General features: G+C 38.3%; 1 protein-coding gene across 1 annotated transcript in view; it reads left to right on the top strand.

The window, feature by feature from the left end:
- Window positions 1–20,450, top strand: part of RYR3 (ryanodine receptor 3) — a 557,273-nt gene that overhangs the window by 517,906 nt on the left and 18,917 nt on the right. Inside the window, exons 89-98 of the mRNA XM_059723007.1 lie at window positions 102–160; window positions 3,455–3,623; window positions 3,902–3,988; window positions 6,538–6,735; window positions 9,049–9,179; window positions 13,672–13,714; window positions 14,272–14,399; window positions 15,022–15,082; window positions 16,462–16,608; window positions 19,186–19,320. Coding sequence (XP_059578990.1) covers window positions 102–160; window positions 3,455–3,623; window positions 3,902–3,988; window positions 6,538–6,735; window positions 9,049–9,179; window positions 13,672–13,714; window positions 14,272–14,399; window positions 15,022–15,082; window positions 16,462–16,608; window positions 19,186–19,320 — 1,158 coding nt within the window. The remainder of the gene's footprint in view (window positions 1–101; window positions 161–3,454; window positions 3,624–3,901; window positions 3,989–6,537; window positions 6,736–9,048; window positions 9,180–13,671; window positions 13,715–14,271; window positions 14,400–15,021; window positions 15,083–16,461; window positions 16,609–19,185; window positions 19,321–20,450) is intronic.

The raw sequence follows: 20,450 nt of genomic DNA, 5'->3' as shown, positions 1-20,450 counted from the left end.
TTTGCTTATACTTTGCAAAACCCTTAATTAGAAATATTGGAATTAATTAGAATTACTTTTTTTTAAGTATGCATTTTTGACAATTTAAAATTTTTTTGCAGACCTCTGAAATAGCCAAAGAAGTTGAAATGGAAATAAAAACGGAATCAGAGAAGGCTGAGTAAGTGTCTCATACTTTATTGCTTGTTGTTTCCTTGATGTTCTGAGATGAGCTGGCCAAGAATAGCCCTAAATATAGCCCACGTGTTCAAACTCTTCATCTCAGTAGTACCTCAGGCAGGCAGTACTACTCCTCTGAGGCAACAAGTATGCACAGTGAGCATCAGAGCAATAACTATCAAAGATGTCTCACATAACAGTTCTTGTCTAGAGTATGTCTGCACTGCTTCTAAGCATGGCAAATTTGCTCACACTGAGCTCTTGCACAATAGTTAGATTGCTATACTGGTCCCTGAGCCAGCTGATTCAAAAACATTTGGATATCCCTACATTATGCTGCATCTGCAGTGTAGACATAAACAACCATCTGTCCAAACCTTTACAAAGGAACCCAAAATTATGAAAAACTTTTGCAGCATTCATTACTGCAATATATACTTCTGGGGTTCCTAATCAACAGGTTGTTAGAGTATGAAGTACTTGTTAAAGTGTCTTGTGTTAAAGTATGAAGATGGATAGCTCTGCCAATATTGGGTGCCTGTAGACGTGCAGGACGCTTGCTCCAACACACTGTAATTACAGCGTGTTGGAGCAGATTCAATTAATCAAGTCTGCTGAAGCATGCTAATTGGTACACTCCAGCAGCCTCCATGTTCACTATATTCAACATCTCTGCACTTCAAAATAGTGGTGGGGGTACTTTAACTAAAGGATGTTGAATGAGCTTTAGTTAGAGTGCTCTGCCACCATTTTGAACCATGGGACACTGCATACACGAGATGCTTTAATTAGAGTGCTTTTAATTAGAGTAGCTCCTGAGAGCGGCTCCTGAGAGCTGATCTAATTAAAGTGCACCGGTACCCCTCTCCCCCTTGAGCACATGTAAAGATACCCATTTATTTTATTTTACCCCCCTTCCCCCCCCCCCCCCCCCCCGTGGTCTAAGCAATGGCAGTGGCAATCCCCAGCTTTTTTGTTTCTGAAATACCGCGAGAATGTATTATACTACTCCTTTTATATTGGGGCCCTGTTTCAAATTTTCATGTTAGCCCATTAGTCTATCTCCTCTCTCTTACCTGCTAACAGTTTCCTTCTGATATGTTTGAATTACTGCGTCAGAATTATAATTTTAAAGGATTATTAGGGGGCCCAAATAAATCTGTGTCACTTGTCTGCCACTTTACTGTTTTTTTTCTCAGCATGTCTTCTGTGACTTTAATAAGGTATATGCTAACAAGTTCCATGATGGTTCAATGAATTCTTGTTTCCTAACTATTCCCTTTTAGGCTGTTTCTAACAAACTTCCTAAATTAAAAAAAAAAAAAATCTGTTTCTTGAATTTTACTTTCACAAAATTATTTGTATGTAATTTGTCTCCCCCTCACTCCCTTCCACCTTCTCCAAGGTTATTAAGCATATTATTTTCATTGTTCAAGTACTTCTGGTAATTGCCAAGTGCACTTAAACTCTTTTGTGTTTCTCCGTACTGAGAACCCATTGATGAGTGTTTCTCAGCGTGTAAACAATAGCGTCTCCTCTTGTGTGCTCCAAAACAAGCAGTTTCAGAAGCTACTATTTATCCAGGTCGTGTTCTGACCTGATATTGAATTGGTTTATATTTAGTTTGTTCAACTCACCCTTTATGAACCTTTTGTTAGACTGTATTCCTTTTACCTGATTTCTCTGAGACTCCAAACTGAAAGGCCAGTAGCACAGCTCACGGTTTCACTAATTCTGTTTATAATATATCTAGGAATTCTCCCAGCACTAGATGTGCCACCCACTCTTGTTTTTGGCTTTTCACATTAGTTTGTAGGCTTGTGTAGTTTTTATTTTTTAATGAAGATGACCTCTTTCTGCTGACAGCGTATTACCTTATTGAATTTTCTTCTCCCTGCTCCCCTCCTGCACTTCCTTCCAATTAAAACATAATTGCTGACTTCTCTCTTGCTATTTGATATACTGATTCTCTTGTACTTCTGTTGTTTCCCACAATAATTAATTGTCTAATAAGTACTTTAGTAGGGCCTGCCAGCCACTGCTGATTTAAAAATTCTAATTTAAATATCTATCCCCAAAAATCTTAATTTTTCTAGGCAACAGATTTTTGCTTTTCCAAAAGTTTACCTGTGTTTAATATACTTAAACCTTTCTTCTCTGTATAACTTGTTTCCTATGCATGCCACTGGAACATTTCAGAGGAAGGGAATGTAGGGTCCTTGTAATGATAAGTTGTTTGTAAAAACATAAATGTAGACCTTCAGACTTCTTTCACGTGGTTTCTTATTTCACTGGCACTGCTCTATATCAAGCCACATACTGCTCTCCATTTCCTAATAAAAGAAATGCCTCAATATTTTAAACCTCTTACACCTTCCTAGTCGCACATTTATCACCTAGTCAGGTACTTCCGTATCTGAGAACCGAATCCCCTTGTCACTATGTTTAGTCTTGATCTGTGCTTCTCAAAAAGGGCAATCCTTTGTGGAAAGAAATGATTGTCATCTTCTACATCTTTTGTCAGGTGGTGTCTTCTAAAGGAAATTTTCTCTTCATTACTCATTCTTCCCCTACTTTAATAACAGTGACTCCCTAACTGAAATGAACCCACTCTTCTATGACTCTGTGCAGTACCTTGATAAATCTTTCTTTTTTTTGTTCGATCCTGGCCTTGAACACATGAACTGATAATTTTGAGTTACTTGCACTGGGTACATATATATATATATTGCTTGTTTATGTGACAAGTAGCTGCACATTTTGTATTGCTTTTGGCCTTTACCTTCACTGATCTCCTTTTAGGTCATTCAGTGACCCATTATCACGCTTGCACCTCATCTAGTGCTAAGATAACTTTTTGGTTGTATTTTCTAACTCACTTCTTATAGTCACTCACATCTAGTCAACCTCTTCATATTAACTCAAACATAAAACCAGCCTCTTTCAATTAGGACTCACTAGGCACGTCTATACAAGGCGCTTACTGCACATTAGCCTAATAACACTGTGCAATAGCATGTCACAGCAAAAACCATGCTAATAGCCTACTGTGCAGTGTTATTAGGCTAATGTACAGTAAGCATCACTAAATAACCATATGTCGGTGCTCCTGCATAGTAACTCTAGGTACTGCCCATTTAGTTAGTACTTTATTAAGGAAGTACTAAACTAAATGTGCAGTATCTAAGGTGCATTAATGAACGTGTAGATGCATCCTCCGTCTACACTTGCTAAATCGTAGCATGCACAATACTGGAGCTTACTTATATAATTTGCTTTATATCATCTCTTCTAGTATGGAAGATGGGGAGAAACAAGATAAAGCAAAGGAAATACAGTCAGAGCATTTGGAAGAAGGGAAAATGAAGAAAAAGAAACGAAGGCGTGGACAAAAAATAGAGAAACCTGAGGCAGTTATGGCTAACTTTGTTAAAGCCCTGGAAGTTTATCAAACAAAAATGTTGGTAAGTTTTATTCCCATTCTTTTCACATTACAAGGCAATTAACACAAATATTTCCATGCAGTTATACATGAAATACAAAAAAGCAATACCAGTAAAAAGAAATAGTGGCACAAATTCTAGGAGAAATACTACTCATTCTACAGAAGTATTTTAGTGGTTTTGTCTAACAGTATAAACACTAAAGTCCAGATTTGTGTCTCTTAGATGACTCCTAGGTATTTCCTCATTTCTGATATTTGCTACATGATTATTACTGTTGTTGTTTCTTGTATTTTCAGCATTGCCTGGCTAGAAATTTCTACAACTTAAGGTTTCTTGCTCTATTTGTTGCATTTGCCATCAACTTTATTCTGCTATTTTACAAGGTAAGTAATAGTTCTCATTTTTCTTTGTAAAAATTGTATTTATTTCCAGAGTTGTGGGTTTGCTAAGCAAAGATTACTTAAACCAGACAGGCATTACAGTAAGCACTACATGGACTAGTCTCAAGTCAAAACAACTCTGCTAACTCAACTCAGCTTGAGTTAATTACAGTTTGAGTAGCTAAATCTATTTATTTTTGCATTTTATTCAAACAGCACAGTGAAAATAAACAAATCAATTTAATTATTATTTATAGTCATTTTGACCTTGTGTCTTTGATGAACTGATACAATCCTCTCATATTTGGATAGCAAACCTTGCCAAAGGAATATTTAAAAGAAATCTTCTTCCTCCACCAAAAAACCATTCTCACAGTTACAAGAATAATTAGAGACCTAGAAAACACTTTATTTTTAAGATGATTTTTGTTGATTTTTTTTGTCTTAAACCTATATTGGGGACCTCAGCTTACGTGTCTGTTTCTTTAGAACAACTGCTCTTTAAGTGAATAGTACTGATAACATTTTCAACATGGAAAACCTTTGTAAGTCATTTAGAAATCACATTAAAGCTCCTCATCCTCTAACTAGCAGAGCTAACAGCCTTTACTTATGTGATGGTTTATATACTAGTGTCTGCTCAAATATTTTTTCTTAGTTTTTTAGATTAACTTAATTAAAAAAAAAAAAAGTAAATGCAATTCTCCATTTTTCTAGGGGGGGGGTCCTCAAAAAAAAATTGTTTGTCAAGTTACTAATCATAAGTGGTAGCCTAAGAAAATATAATAACATATCTGTCAACCAAACAAACACAGCAAGCGTGCATGGTTTTCCCCATGTTTTGCACCATTTCTACATGAGAAGGAATAATTCATCTCTTTATAACCATTCAGTCTATTCTCTTTCTGTTGCAACTGCCAACAAGGTTGTTAATTAGTGTCTATTGTGATGTTATATTTTGCAATGAAGACACTTCTCCATTGGGACCAGGATTTTAATTGATCAGGACTGGCAGGAAGGTGAATGACAGACACAAGGCATGGATTTAAGCAGCAGCCTGCAATTTGATTTATTTAACGCTATGGAAGAGTGTTAAGTACTCAAAACCTCTTTTCATATACCAAGCTCTTACTGGGGTTAAGTGCAAGGCTTCTACTTTCTAGGCAGAAAGCATGGAAAAATTTGTACCTTATAGATTAACTAAATAAAAGTTGCATAAGCTTTTGTAAGCAGCAGTTTACTTCATCAGATACTGGAAGGGACTTTCTATTTTCTAACCAATGACTCAAGCAGGTCACCTTCAACCTACCTCTGCAAATCATCTCTCTTCTGAGTCGTCAAATCCCCAAATGGAGAAATACGAAGAGGCCATTAAGGGGGGACAGTAGTCCACAAAGACTTCAGGTCTCCTTTTCCCCTAAAAAAAACAATGACCACTAAAATCTCAGGTCTCATTTGCCTTTAGGAACCAGACTTTTTAACCTTTCTCCACATTGGACACAAGGTACAAGTTGCAACAAACCAACCAGCCTCATATTTTTTAATATCTAAGTTAAATCCTGTTGCTTTCAACCTAAATACACTTCAGTGACAATGTAAGGAAGGTGTGAAAACCCACTTGCTCGTGGACAGTTTAGCCCAACAGGAAAAAATCCTTTCTGATCCCCAAAATGGCCACCGTAGTAAGTGGCATAACTAGGGTGGAGTGACATGGACAACTGCCCAAGGTGCCAAGTTGGAGAAGGGGAGGTGAAAAAAAGCAGCTGCTGCTGGCAGCCCCAGAATCACATTGGTGGCATGACAGCAACAGGAAGTTGGCACTGCCCCTGTGCCCCAACTACATTGCTATGCCATGGACCAGAGCATTCTGGAACCCACAGCTCTGTAGTGCAACAAAGGAGGAAATAACATGACACCTAGATGGGCAACAAACCTGTGAAAAGACTGGGCAGAGTTTAAATGTACCTGGGGATAGTATAGACCAGTAAGCCTTGCCTGCCTGTCCCCCAGCCTGACTAGTGGAAGGTGAAAGAAAAGGAGGAGGGAGCATAGCTCATCATACACTGTCTTCTTCATCCTTTCTTCTCAGCGCTGTATCACATCCCTATTGGTCCTGAGATCTGTCCCAAAACAGATGAGATCTCATCTGTTTTGGGACAGATACGGTGTTAAATAATTTTCCGTAGGCCATCAAATATAGCATTGGAACGTAATAATATGTGTGCAACTTTTGCTTTGTTTTCTTTCATTTTATGTCATAACCTATAAGGGGAATATTTGTAAAATATGCTACCCAGTAGAGTTTCAGCACCTAAATCCAGTTTAAGGTACTTTGACAAACTAGTGTAGGACATCACTGATTGCTGTATCTGTGCTTCTCTTTTTGGGGGATGAAAGACTTCTCTCCAGGGCTCCCTGTCTAGAACCTTTCCTGAAAACTAAGTTATTTAAAATTTAAAAAAAAAAAAAAAAACCCCAAAAAAACACCCAGAAGTGAGAGAAGAAAAGCTGAAATATGTCTTGGTTTTTGTCCATGTATTTCTTCATCCCAGGTGACAGAAGAGCCTCTTGATGAAGTAGAGGAAGACTCTAATCTGTGGAACTCTTTTGATGAAGATGAGGAGGAAGAAGGAATGGTGTTTTTTGTTTTAGAGGAGAGTACAGGTTACATGGCACCAACTCTCAGGGGTCTGGCCATAATTCATACTGTGATTTCCTTTGTCTGTGTGATTGGATATTATTGCCTAAAGGTGAGTTGCATGTATGTCCCAAGCTAAATTACTTATTGATCTTTGAGAATTAGCTCCGTGTCACTGTTCTCAGCCTTTCACCCTTCAATTCAAATGTATATAGATTAATACAATTTTCTATACTCATAACATGAATATTAGAGTTGAGATTTTTATAGTATTTTTTATCTAGACTCTTATAAGTTTCCATTAACTTGGTGTCTGAATGCCTTGCACAAATTCTGGTAGGTATCTTATAGTAAGAAAGGGAGCATTATACTGCAGAAAAGGATCTGGAGGTTTTAGTGTTTCACAAGCTGGGAATATAAGTAAACAATGATGGAAAGTCACATGCAAGTCAGAGACTTTTATTCCATTCAACATTAGTAATACCTCATCTGGAGTACTGTGTTCAACTTTGGGCACTGGACTTCAAGAAAGATAAGGGCTAATTGGAAAAAATCCAGAGTAGAGCAACAAAAATTATTTAAAAAATATGACAGATGAGGGACAGTGGGAAAAATTTTTGTTATTTAACGTAAGGAGGAGAAGACCATGTGCAGAGATGTGATAAGTCTTCAAATGCACACAAAAAGATTGTTATAAAAAGAATGGCAATTAATTATTCCCCATGTTTGTGGAGGACAGAAAAAGAGGTAATGGGCTTAAATTGAAACAAGGGGTATTTGAACCAGATATTGGGAAGAACTTTCTAACTTTGAGGATGGTTAAGCATTGGAAGAGATCACCTAGAGAGGTTGTAGAATTTCCATCATTGAGAGCTTTTAAATGCAGGTCAGAGAGATATTTGTCAGGGATAGCTTAGGTCTAAGTAAAGACAGTCAAAACACCCAAGGCTGAATTGATTCCATCTTTGCAGGTTAGTCTAAGTTAAATAGATTGAACCAATAAGCAAATGAACAGACGTTCACTTTTGATTCCAGAAATGAAGCCACATGTCTGCAGTGGCCTAAGCCAGAAACCAGGGGGTGCTAGAGCATACCTCCGTGCTGGGCTGGAGCAGATAGCTTGGTCCAAGGGTAGCACACCCATCCAGTATGGAGGGTGGTTTGCAGGGGAGGTGCAAAGCATCCTAGGATGCCTAAGGACTGTGAGTTAACTTGAATCTGGAGGGGATCTGGGACAGAAGTTCAATGAACTGATTTAACCTCAATCAGTGAAGTCTGATTACTAGAATCATCCAGATTCATCTTAAATTGGTTTTGGTCATTTTGAAAGCGGTTTAGGTGCACTAAACTTCTGTTGTGTTACAGATTTGAACTGGTCCCTAGCCTAGATGGGTCCAGATCAAATCTGTAACACAACAGAATTGGGAATGATCCTGCTTTCATTGCAGTCGGTACATTTTTTACTACTCTAGTCATCCACACTTCACCTGCTTTTTGGAGTTTGCAGACAAATTGCATCAACACAAACATGTCTTCTGGTTACAGGAGCTTTCCACCAAAATTTGATAGTCAGAATAAGTGTAATGTCCTTTACTTGATTTTTGTTTCATGTTAGAAGTTCGGCTTCATTTAACTACTAACCTGAATGGGCATTTTTACATGTGCTCTGGGGGTGAAGGGACCGCTCTAATTAAAGCACCCTCAGTGTCTCCTCAGCATCCCCACAGTTCAAAATGGTGATATAGGCACTTTAAGTAGAGCTTGTTGAGCAAGCTTCAGTTAAAACGCCACCACCACCATTTTGAAACACAGGAATGGTGATACACAAGACATGGAGGCTGCTGGAGGTGCACTAATTAGCTATAATTAAAGCTTGTCAGAGCAGCTTCCCTGCAGATCTACAGACACCCATTGTGTTTGCATTAATCAAACAGCTTTAAGTTCCTAAAGATACTACTTCTGAAGCCAAACATGGTCAGCCACAGCTATAACCTCTGTAGATCCATTTTTTCTATCCCTGAAATGACCAACCCTACCCTCCTAACCCCATCTCTGTCTAGAGTATCCAATTCCTTAATGTTAGATAGTACTTTATCGGTTTCTCAGCCACGGTGCCACCCTGGTGTGTCTTGAGATCCTTTCAAGGTTACCATGCAGTGTTAGCACTGTTAGATGTACAAACTTGATTCAGAAGAGATTTGAAATGGGAATCCATACTCTTAAAAACATTCTGACCTGCTGGGGTGTTTCTGAGTTCTGTGCAGGGGAAAAATTGCTCTGTAGTCAAAAAATGAGTAAAAACTAAGAGCTGCCATTTCCAAAGGTGCCTTGAGTCTAGGGAGAGATGCCTTAAGACTAAAAAGGTTGAGACCCACTTTGAAAAATATGTGAAATATTACAAACAACTCAAATATCTTCTCCAAAGGTTCCTCTAGTAGTATTCAAGAGAGAGAAGGAAGTTGCCAGGAAGTTGGAATTTGATGGCCTGTACATTACAGAACAACCATCAGAGGATGACATTAAAGGACAATGGGATCGTCTGGTCATAAACACTCCGTAAGCAAAACAAGTTGATCATTTTTTAATGTGTTAAGATCCCCAAATATTTTCATCAGAATCTCACTAATCCACACCACCTATTCTGTACAAAGAGTGGTTCTCTTTCTGTACTTCCTAGCAACAACTTAATAACAGAGGCTATTATGAAGTTTCATATTACTAAAGATACGTCTGCGTAATAAATACCACAACTGGGAATGTATTTTTTCCTTACTCTGTGTGCTTCCGTTTGATCACCTTAATTTACAATTTCTAGGCTTCTGAGAGTCCATCCTCTCAGCCAAGACATTTCACAAATATATCAGTGTTTGAGAATATATTTTTAGCACTTCCCCTGGCTTTTTTATACACTGTCTTCTTTTTTATCTTTATATTTTTCCACCAGACAAAAGTTTTATGTGATGAGAAGTAAGCCTGCTATAAAATTAACAGTATGTCTGAGTCAGTCTGACTTTTCTGTCAAAGTTGTAAATAGTAGCACATGGTGTAGGATTCCCATAGCGATCTATAGGAATCTCACCTGCTGTTCTGTGCATGAATTATGCAAATATAGGCAAGAGAGAGAAAGCATATCAGTATGTTCTTCCTGCTGATCTGACAGATGCATCAGTCCATTCAAGAAGCCACCTTATGTCCTTTCCTCAGTGTTCAAGGTGTTAAAGTGCTGGAGGAGATTGATATGAGGAACTTTAAAATCCCTGAGATTCAAATGGCCATTCATGTGTTAAATACAGTCAAACTGATGATTTCTCACTTTCACAGAGTGAACACAGAACAGTGCTTATTCTGAAGAGACTGATTTAGAGCCTTTACTAATGATCACTTTTATAGGCAATATACACTGGGTACATTACAAATTAAATGGGTTTTGACATATATGTTTTCCAGTGGTCTTTCCTGTTCAGGTGTGCTGTTCAGGATACACAGCAGGACCACATTTTTGCAATGAGCTTGAATTCTGCTTTAAAAAAATCATTTAGGAATTTTCGCCTTTTTATAAAAATAATATATTGCTTTTATCCTAGGATGTTATTTTTATTGGGATAAGCTTTTGTTTTCTATGTAGACACAAACATTAGAAATTGTAATGAGAATCAAAAAACTGAATAATGCTTAGCTTTGATTAATGTACACAGGAAAATTCAAAAGCAATATATTTTGATGCAATTTTAGGAAAATATGAGTCAGCAATAATGCAGTACTATCTGCAGGTATAGGCTGTTTCTTTCTCTGATAACAAACCTGGTTTGTATAGGAGTTGAATTATTTTCCTTATATTAAGTTTTTTTAATGACAAAGGGTTATCATTACTTTTTGATTACTTTAGGTAATGATATTGTAGCACAAGCTTAGCAGGATTGCTGCTACATTTTGATTTTCAAGGCACAGTACTACTGTGTAAAATGTATTCTTCCTTGCTCTCAGTATGTGGTTGAATGTTTGAAAATTTTAATAGCTTTGTAGTATTAGTTTCTTTGACTATATACAGACTTGATGAGCTATGAGAAATGATAAGTGCAGTTCTAAAAGATATCTAAATACTGTATTTAGTTGATTCCAAGATTACTTTCTTTCTTCTTTTAGCATGGAGGAAAAAGCCCTTCATCTTGGAATTGTGTATGGGGCAGCAGGAGGCAGGCAGCTGGTGGAGCTAGAGCTCTGGCCCCCAGGCTGCGAGCAGAGGGTGCAAAAGATATGGGAAGAAGAAATGGGGAAGGGGGAACCAAGGCTGCAGGGAAGGATAAGTCTGGTGGGGCCAGGTGGCAGGGGGCAAGGCATGGGGGACAAGGGGCAGGAGTTGAGCCTCACCACCTGCCCCCTCCACCCCCCACTGCCTGTTTACTATGTCCCCTACTGATTGCTTCCCTACTGCCTGCCCCCTTGTCACTGTTTTCCTCACTACGACACTGTGAAGGGATAAATTTAAGAGGACCATCCAATAATTGGATTGCATACATGGAAAATTATTTTTAAAGTACACATTTTCCATGTATACAATCTAATTATTGGGGGGGGGGGTCATCATAAATTCAAATTGTCTTGGATTTGGGTAAATACGGTATTTAAAAGCATCAGTTGTGGCCATGAATGCCGTGTGCCCCCAGAGGCTGGGGGTGCACAACGAGCTCCCACAGGCAGCTAGAGCATGGCAGCAGTAAGCGGCGAGCTCCCGCAGGTGGCTGCAGCGCTGTCGGTGGCACGGGGGGAGGTGGCGAGCACTGACTGGCAGTTGGCGACCACCCGCAGATGCCACTGGCAGCATCGGTGGCACCCAGTGGCGATCGGGGTCCGTTCATAGTGGTCTTGGCAGTGAGGAGGGAAGGGTGGGAAGTGGTGACCACCTGCTGGCACCGCTGGCAGTGTTGGCCCTGCTTTTTGCAGGGGGTGCACCAGCAATCTCAGGGGATGCACGTGCACCCGCATGCCCCCCCTACACATTGCCAATGCTTGTGGCTCATTCTGTGCCAGCACAAACACTAGGGGTTTTGCCTCATTCACTTTGGCTGACAGTGATACACCAACTGCTACTAGTTGCTTGAGCAGAAAAGCCTAAAGTAAGAACCATACTACCTCCTGTGTGCTTTATGCATTAGCCCTTTCCCATTCAAAGACCTAGTAACATGAGATGGCAAATCAATTGACTTCTGAGCCTGTCCAGACAAAGCTAGTGTGCTCAGCATCCCTGTAGGAAGGAAGGAATCATGTCAGCAGGAACTGAGGCTCTTCTTGGAGTAGCAGTGGAGGGATGAAGTGACTAAGATTGTTCATGGGGAAAATCTCAGCCATGGGAAAAAGGAGCTGTTCCTAAGGCAGCCTCAACCCTTCAGGAAAAAGTGCTTTAAGTGCTTAAAATGAGGTCTCTAATTGAACCAGTTCTGCATATCTGCATAGCATGCTGGTTAAACCAATCCAGTGTCCCTGAGAATTGGGGAATCTCTACTGTAGATCTTTTCATTGACCTTTGCAAGCCCAGGCAGCAACAGGAGGCTGCTCTCCTACTTACCAAGATAGATAAAACTAATCAATTTCTGTCAATTAGGAAGGTATTGATTTGGAAAATTAGAGGAAAGAATCCAACACAGAGAAATTCTGAATAGTGATTGCTCATCTTACAAGTTGGTAAGCAAGGAGGAACCTAGAAACTGAACCAGCTAAACCAAGTTACAGTTTTCCTGCTGAAAAGTAAGGAAATGCCCCTGTTTCTGTGCACTCATCTGTAGCAAGATTTGGATGAGAGAGACTTAGCCACTGTCATCCCTAAATGGATGAAATGGTATATTTTGGAGGTATATTATGAAGTTTGTGAAATCATGGAACTTTTTTCTTGTTTAGCACTAGAGATAATGGTAGGGTTGGAGTGTTGGTGTAGCTACAATGGTTCAGGAAATATGCAAGTAACAAGGTTTGGGTTGAGGTTTTTTTGTTATATCTTTTATTGGACCAACAGTATAGCCTGTGGAGAAGTCAGACAGGTTTTCAGACACAAAGATCTGCGCTCAGAGCTGAGGAAGGGCACTTTGTGCCTGAAAGCTTACATCTGTTCCAGTTAAATAGTTGGTCTAATAAAATATATCACCTAAAGAATTCTTTCTTCTCAATAGAGATAATGAAAGAAAAGGCATTGCTTTGAAGGTCTTATTATCTGTTACAGATCAAGTTTCTAATATTTTCCCATGCCTGTTACAGTCTCTCTCATTGTTAAAATTCTGTAATTTCAAGGAGGTAGCAGGGGAACTAAAAGAGTCAAGATTCTATGTCAGAGGAGATTTTAGGAGAATTATCTAGGGACTTAACTGGGGTTTTTTGAGTTTTCTGTAACATAACAGTTATAGCTCTGTATTTTTGCAAATTGTTTTTTGTTCGTTTTTACTTGAAAGGAACCAACCTTTGGAGACAGCAAGCAATGGCATGTGGAGTTACTAAAGGGTAGTGTAAAGACTTATCTGGTGGAGAGTGGCCCGTGCCATTAGTGCTGCAAGTACACCTACGTGATCCAAGTCTACTATATGCTGAAGGTTAACATGCTGAAAGAATACTGAAAGAATGATCTTCACTGAGAAATTTCTTTAGCTGCAGAATGCAAAATTCATGTGTGTTGCATGTTGGACTTGGAGCTAAAAAGAATTTGTGATTTATGGCTGGATTTGCATAATGTTGTATGGGTTTATTATTACAGCCTTACCAATATTGTGCAATGATGAGCATTACCTGCAAACGATTAGCAATGGGTTCTTTATCTTTCAATCACGGATACTTCTGGATAGGATAATGGGAAAAATTGATGTTGGTCTTATAGTGAATCATAGTTCATGTGGGCCAGACTCTTCTTGCAATGACACTGACCAGAAAAAGAGTTGTGCTCAAAGCTTAAGCAGTGCCTTAAAAAATCGGGTCACAATATATTACAGTGATCATGAATTTACAGTAATTTTTTTGTCTCCATTAATGGATTAATTAACTTAGGAAAACCTTCTCCTTGTCTTTGCAGGTCCTTTCCTAACAATTATTGGGATAAATTTGTAAAACGGAAGGTAGGCTTCCTAGAAAATAATTATAGCTAATGTAAGACCAATATACTGTTTAGTTAATTTGAATAGTTGTATTTGTAAATCTATAAGTATACAAACATTTGAAAGTTGCATTTTGTTTCATGGTTCTCATTGTTATGGTAAATCCTGCTGGGAACAGTCAATTGTGATATGGGTGGGGGAGGAGGGAGAAAGGAGAACGCTTTGGCTTAATTCCTAGACTCATACATTCTAAATAACTCTATGCTGTCAATCAGCCATGAAGTTCCAATTTACAGCCATTGTCATCTTTAGGATACAAAGCCCCCTCATCCTCCTAAAAAAAGAAAAACATGCCAGCTTAAATGACTTTAAATTATACAGAAGCTTTCAGATAATAGCCTTTTATGCTTCTAGTTTTCATTTTTTTAATGCTTTTTCTCTCTTCCTCTGAATTCTCATTGTTCTGTCTGTGCTAACCTGGAAGACAGGTTTTAAATTTCTGCCAAATGTTGGTTTAAAGTGAAATGGATGACACCAGTGTCCTACCCTGATCAGAAGTGTCTAATTTCCCCTTGTAGGTTATTAACAAGTATGGTGACTTATATGGAGCAGACCGTATTGCAGAGCTCTTGGGTTTGGACAAAAATGCCCTGGACTTTAGTCCAGTGGAAGAAACTGAACCGGATGAGGCATCTCTTGTGTCATGGTACGATATTTGGAGAGCTGAAAAAAAAGAGCCATTCTTAGAACACTTTAGATAATTGGTTGTGTTAACTGTATTATCAAAGACATGAACAATTTGGATATGCTGAGTGTATAGTTTTACTTTTCACAATATGGAAAAGCCCCATAGAAAAGGCTTCTTTCTAGAGAGGAAGTAAACTAAAAGCAGGTTTTTATATGTTGTAAAATTACTATGAAAGTATCAAATATTAGGAACTGAAATAACCAGAAGCCTATTTTTGCAGCAGTACATTTTTGACTGAGCAACTCTTGTTATTATCTAGTTAATATCTAATACCAAATGGCAAGGAAAAGTGCTTTGTTGACCATAGTATGTGACTGGAAAGAATTCTCAGAATAGTCTCTAAAGTAGATCCCTCTCCCCAAGGAACAGGCATAAAATAAGTCTAATACATATGATCACCTAAGGAAAATACATACAAATAGAATTCCAGAAGCCTAACTCAGCAGTTACTTTTTCTGAAGAAAATTGTTAAATTAGCTATACATATGCAGGTGCGTTTAGATGGCTAAACATAAGGAAGGAAGTCATTAAATACTTAATTAACCCTGACATTTATGTTTCAAAAAATTCTGCTTCATAGGTTAAGCTCTATTGATACAAAGTACCATATTTGGAAGCTTGGTGTTGTTTTCACTGACAATGTAAGTATGGAAGCCTGGAAAAAAGACATTTTCATTTATTTTAAGTTCAAAGATACATTCTGTGCCCAGAGCTCTGGATGCCTTTTTAACAAATAGAAATAGAACAAATAGAAATAAGAGTAAATGACATTGTAGAAAACTGAGGCAGCCATTATATTTTGGTGAAATAAACATAGATAACAAAAGAAACTGCAAAAATTAACATTTGTCAATAATTTACTAGCAATGTACTAATGCAGTTAATATAAAAATGCTTGATCTGTCTTTATACTTAGTTCAACACCTTTAAGTTAAATTTTGTGATAGACTATTTACCATTAATGCCATAGGCTAATATGGAGAAGGTATTACAATTATAATATCAAATCGTGTAATTTAATTAACAGTAATTGTTGAAATGTATAATAGTTGAAATCTATTACAAGGAATCAGGCACTTAAAATATTTGTAATCTGTTCTGGGTTTTGGATTAAAGTTGTTATTGGGGTTGTAAAAATTGTCCATGTGATAGCCTTAGAGACCTAAGTCCTGCATTTTTGAGCAGCTACAGCATAAGTAGCATCTGTGAAAACTTGTTCCATCTTAAAACTGCAAAGTCTACCTGTAGGGGTCAGTATTTAGTGCAGCCTCCTTTAGGACCTTTTCTTAACCCTCACAGTCCCCTCTAAAGGTGAAAAACTGCTTTAAAATTCCCACTGGTAAATGAGGGTTTACTGAAGAAAGTTAAGGTGAATCAACTACAGGTGTAAAGTCAATGTACACAAGTTAAAACACATTAAAACCCCTGTACGGATGCTCTCATTGAGGAGTAAAGTGGCCTTACTTTACCGTACATAATATACATTGATTTCACATCTTTAGTCAGTTCATCTTGACTTGTCAGAGTGCCCCCATGGACCCGGTCTGAGTAAAACAGAAGTGGTTTAAGAGCAACACAGTGCATTCTCTTTCCTTGAGACCTGCGTGTTGCACTTGCATGTGTGAACTACTATTCACATATTACAACTGAGATTCAGATTACTACATAGCAGGCTCTCCAGCTCTAGATAAACAGGATAGTTTTAAATGATGGACTTCTGATATCAGCAAATCTGTTGTGGAAATCATAATCAGATGAAAGATTTAAAATAAATATTGAAGACCTCATGTACATGACTGATGAAACATTGAAATAATATGAGTGATGTGTGTGCTAGAGAAAGAGAATATGACTGAAAAGTCCTTTTGTGTAAATAATATATAGATGCTAAATTCAGATTGTGATTCAAAAGCTCAAACCATTAAATTACTGCCTACAGTTCACAGCGTCAGTCAGTGAAGTATTCAGCTAGGTGAATTAGCATCTGATAATGTTCTGTAATTTTTCATATTCTCTGCAGTCCTTCTTATATTTAGCATGGTACACAACAATGTCAATCCTCGGCCATTACAACAACTTCTTCTTTGCTGCTCACTTGTTGGATATTGCTATGGGTTTCAAGACACTGCGAACCATTCTGTCTTCTGTAACTCATAATGGCAAACAGGTGGGTACTGTATACAAAATCTGAGAGCCTGGACACGTGACACATTTTTATAATCCACCTTCATGCACAAACAAAAAAGAGTGATCACTTGGTATATAGCCCTACACTGAAATAATTTTCTCAAATCCAGTGTACAAATATTCTAGGAAAAAATAGGGCTAAAACACTGGTGTAAGTTAATGTCATATATGTATTTATGGTCGAAATTGGGGCTGTCCTACTTCTAATCTCCTGGGGCCATGAACCACAGGCTGTGCCACCCCCAAAGGCACCAGCAAGAAGCAGAAGCTAGAGGAAGCTGCAGCAGCATAGGGAGGATGCTAGGAGCAGGCAATGGAAGGAGCTGTCAATGGTTGGTGGGAACAGCATCCAAAGTGGGGGGGCAAGTGTGGGGGGCCCAGGAGATAAAGGCAGACATAGAATACTATCTATTTGGGCAGCCCTGGTCTAAATGGATAGCAGTGCCATGAGTAATAGTGCTATCACTGTAAAGAAATTGTGTTTACAAATTACCACTGCAGCAGTACAGGTGCCATCGTTGTATTTTCAAACTTATTGCTGCCCTTTAAAAAAATACTGGTGTGTCTAACTACCACAAGTCATTTGGGTCCACATAAAGGTGCAACAAATGACATCGATGTTTTAAGACCAAGCTTGTAAATGAAAGAAAACTAACACCATTATCTTTGTTGCTACAAAATGTCAAATTGTATAAAACAAACTGAAACCAGCCTGACAGCATAGGAGTATAGGATTTGACTGGGCCTCCTGACCATCAGATCCAGTCCCCAGTATTTGCAGACAGTCATGAACCAAAAGAATCCTTCAAATCACCACTTTAAACCCACAGCCAAACCTGCATGTCAAGCTTCAGAAAATGAGATTTTTAAGCAGCAACTGGAGCACATGTAGCTCCTTCCTCATGTCTTGGATTTGCATTTAGGCTGTGACAGATTCTAACATGTATGCCAAGGAATAGTCCTACAGTAGAAGGCTACTTTTGTGATTCTTTCAGGGGAGGAGTCTAAGAGAGAACTTTCATACTGATGCTTACTCTGCTCTCCAAATGTCCCCTAACATCATGTATTTTTTTTCCAATAGGTATCAGGAATGTTGCATAGTAAGCTGCTCGCCTTCCAAAGGAACTCTTATATCAGTACCCTATAATTCCAGCCTCCTTTTATCTTTCTCCCAGGAAGACTCTACAGTCACGTGATCCATTTTCTCAGTAAAAGACAGCTAGTTGTGGCCTCTTTGCAAAGCAAAGGAGGTTGCTAATGCATGACACTTAGTGCTATCTTGGTACTTTGGGCCCAAAGATGATCCTCTCAATTTTTTGTCAGGCTGGCTACACTTGGTTGTTTTACTTATTTAATATTTTAATTTCATGATTTATACTTTTTCCCACTGTGGAAACTCAAAGGCTGAATGTACTGATGAAGCCACTTCAATTCAAGGTTGCAATTTTTCAATAAACCTGCCAGGACTAGCTTTCCTGACAAGCAAAGATTAATACCACTAATGTTATCACTGTTCTTATCAACACAGATGTGAACACTGGAAGACAATTGCAGGTTTTCAACTACAGACATACACTTTAAAAGTATACACATTGACCCATATGAATTGCTAACTTAGCCACTAAAATGTTTATATGTTTCTTTTTAATATGAAAATCCATTCTACCATGATTTCTAATTTTTCTAATTTTATATATGCACGCATGTAGATTCCCTTCAGTAACAGCATTACTGAATGACAGCTCCTAAAATCCAAGGCCAATGAGTAACGTATGACTGATTCATTATGTACTGAGTTTTCATGAAAAACAAGGAAGGTTTGCTTAAGAGCAAAAATTTGAAACCTGGAATGCTGTTCTTCTAAAGAGTTCTATAACAAAAGAGAGAAACTCTTACAGAAGAGAGAACTTATTACATCTCTATGGTACAAAGAAATTGCCTTTGTGTCAGCATAAAATATTTTATGGCAGCACCAAGGCTAATTAAACACAGATCAATACTCTTGTCATGCCACAAAAGCCTAAAATTTGGGGCCATGACATAGCTGGTATCAATTTATGCCACTTTATTGAAGCAGAGATGAATTAGGTTTATGGTGGGAGAGTGTAGTTAGCCCAGCTAGCGAAGTCCCAGGGAAGCCTGCATGAGCTTTCCCCTTTGGGATTCCCCAGGTGTCCATTGACACTTCAGTGTGGTCCTGGGGCTGGCAATCACACCACTGTCAAGCTTACTCTGTTGCAGTCTCAGGGTAGCCGATCTCCAATCAGGTATCAAAGTATAGATTTAAACTGTTTTATTCTGTTGTGGAATCTGAACCTCTGAAGCACCGAATTGATCTGAGCAGCAGAATGAAAAAGCAGTATCACAACTGCCACCTTTAATCCTTATTGAAAAAGAAAAGGAATATCATCATCCACTTCCAGTATTTTGGGGAATGCAAAGCATTTCATGATTTTATGTAGTTCATCAGTACTCAGTGACTGACACTGAAACATGTCACACTTTCAGATTTTGATTAAAATTTCTTTTTCTTGTTTTGTTTTGTTTTTATACATAGCTGGTGCTGACTGTAGGGCTCTTGGCTGTAGTAGTGTACCTTTATACGGTTGTGGCATTCAACTTCTTTCGCAAGTTCTACAACAAAAGTGAAGATGAAGATGAGCCAGACATGAAGTGTGATGACATGATGACGGTAACTAAATTATCACTGGCACTTTTATAACCTGAGTTTTCAAGCCCAATGCGAATAGTATACAAAAAAGCACTAAATAAAGCCAGAACAGAAGTTTATTTTTAAGAATTCTAGTTTGCGTCTGCCTCAGCTTGGCCAAGCCAAAAACTCTGGGTCTTTATTTGTTTTCTGGTGGCCACTTTCTGACTGAGCAGGTCCCAGCTTCAAAATGCTTGTGACTTACAGTTTAGTTATGACAGAACAAGCAAGGTGGATATCTGAGGCTGGGGAAGACAAACATTTGTTGGTAATGAGCAGACGTTACTGCTGCTTTCCTACTCTTCACCTATCAGCCTATAAATATACAGGCTGTATGAGATACATGTGGTATGTACCCCAAAAATATCTACTCTGGTGCGAAGGCACCTTGATTTCTTCATTGCACAAGGAAAATTCCACAATTAATTTTTTATACAGTATATAACTTAAAAAAAACAATGAATTAAAATTAGGCCACTATAGTAGTAGTGAATGGCATAGGCATAGGGGAAATGCACCAATCATATTCACCCTGCATCACCCCTGCCATCTATTGTCTGCAGAACAAAAGACCCCCAAACTGAGATGCAGTGTATGTATTCTTGAATGTATTCTTCTTTTTCATGACCTCCGTATAAAATATTCAGAGCAAGTCAGATATGTGACAGGACGTATGAATGCTATTCCATACAACAGTTTTAATCGGTCCCTTTGTGGGCTGAATATAAAGGTCTCACCTGACATAAAGCTCACTTACCAGTCATACATATAGAAGTAGCTGGGATAATTAAGTTAGTAAAGCATATTACATTTTAAATAGTTCTGCCCAATGAGCTAAAATAATTCAGAATGAACATTTTTATCTGTAGCTGCATCTTTCCTGAGCAGTAGAAACCTGTATTTGATGTTCTCTTATGCAAGATCAGATTTTTCACAATGCTTATTTATTTTTATTAAAGTATTTGTCATGAAGAACAAATATTTAGACTGAAATGCTGTTTTGTGATTAAACAACAGGGCCAGGGCTTTCTTGAGTATATCTTTGACATCGATTGTGTGGCTGAAGAGACTTAAAATGTAAGAAAACTGATTTACAGAGGTGAATAAGGCAG

This window comes from Alligator mississippiensis, chromosome 2 (genome assembly GCF_030867095.1).
Source record: "Alligator mississippiensis isolate rAllMis1 chromosome 2, rAllMis1, whole genome shotgun sequence".
Taxonomy (NCBI): Eukaryota; Metazoa; Chordata; order Crocodylia; family Alligatoridae; genus Alligator; species Alligator mississippiensis.
This window is presented reverse-complemented; position numbering and strand designations above follow the sequence as displayed.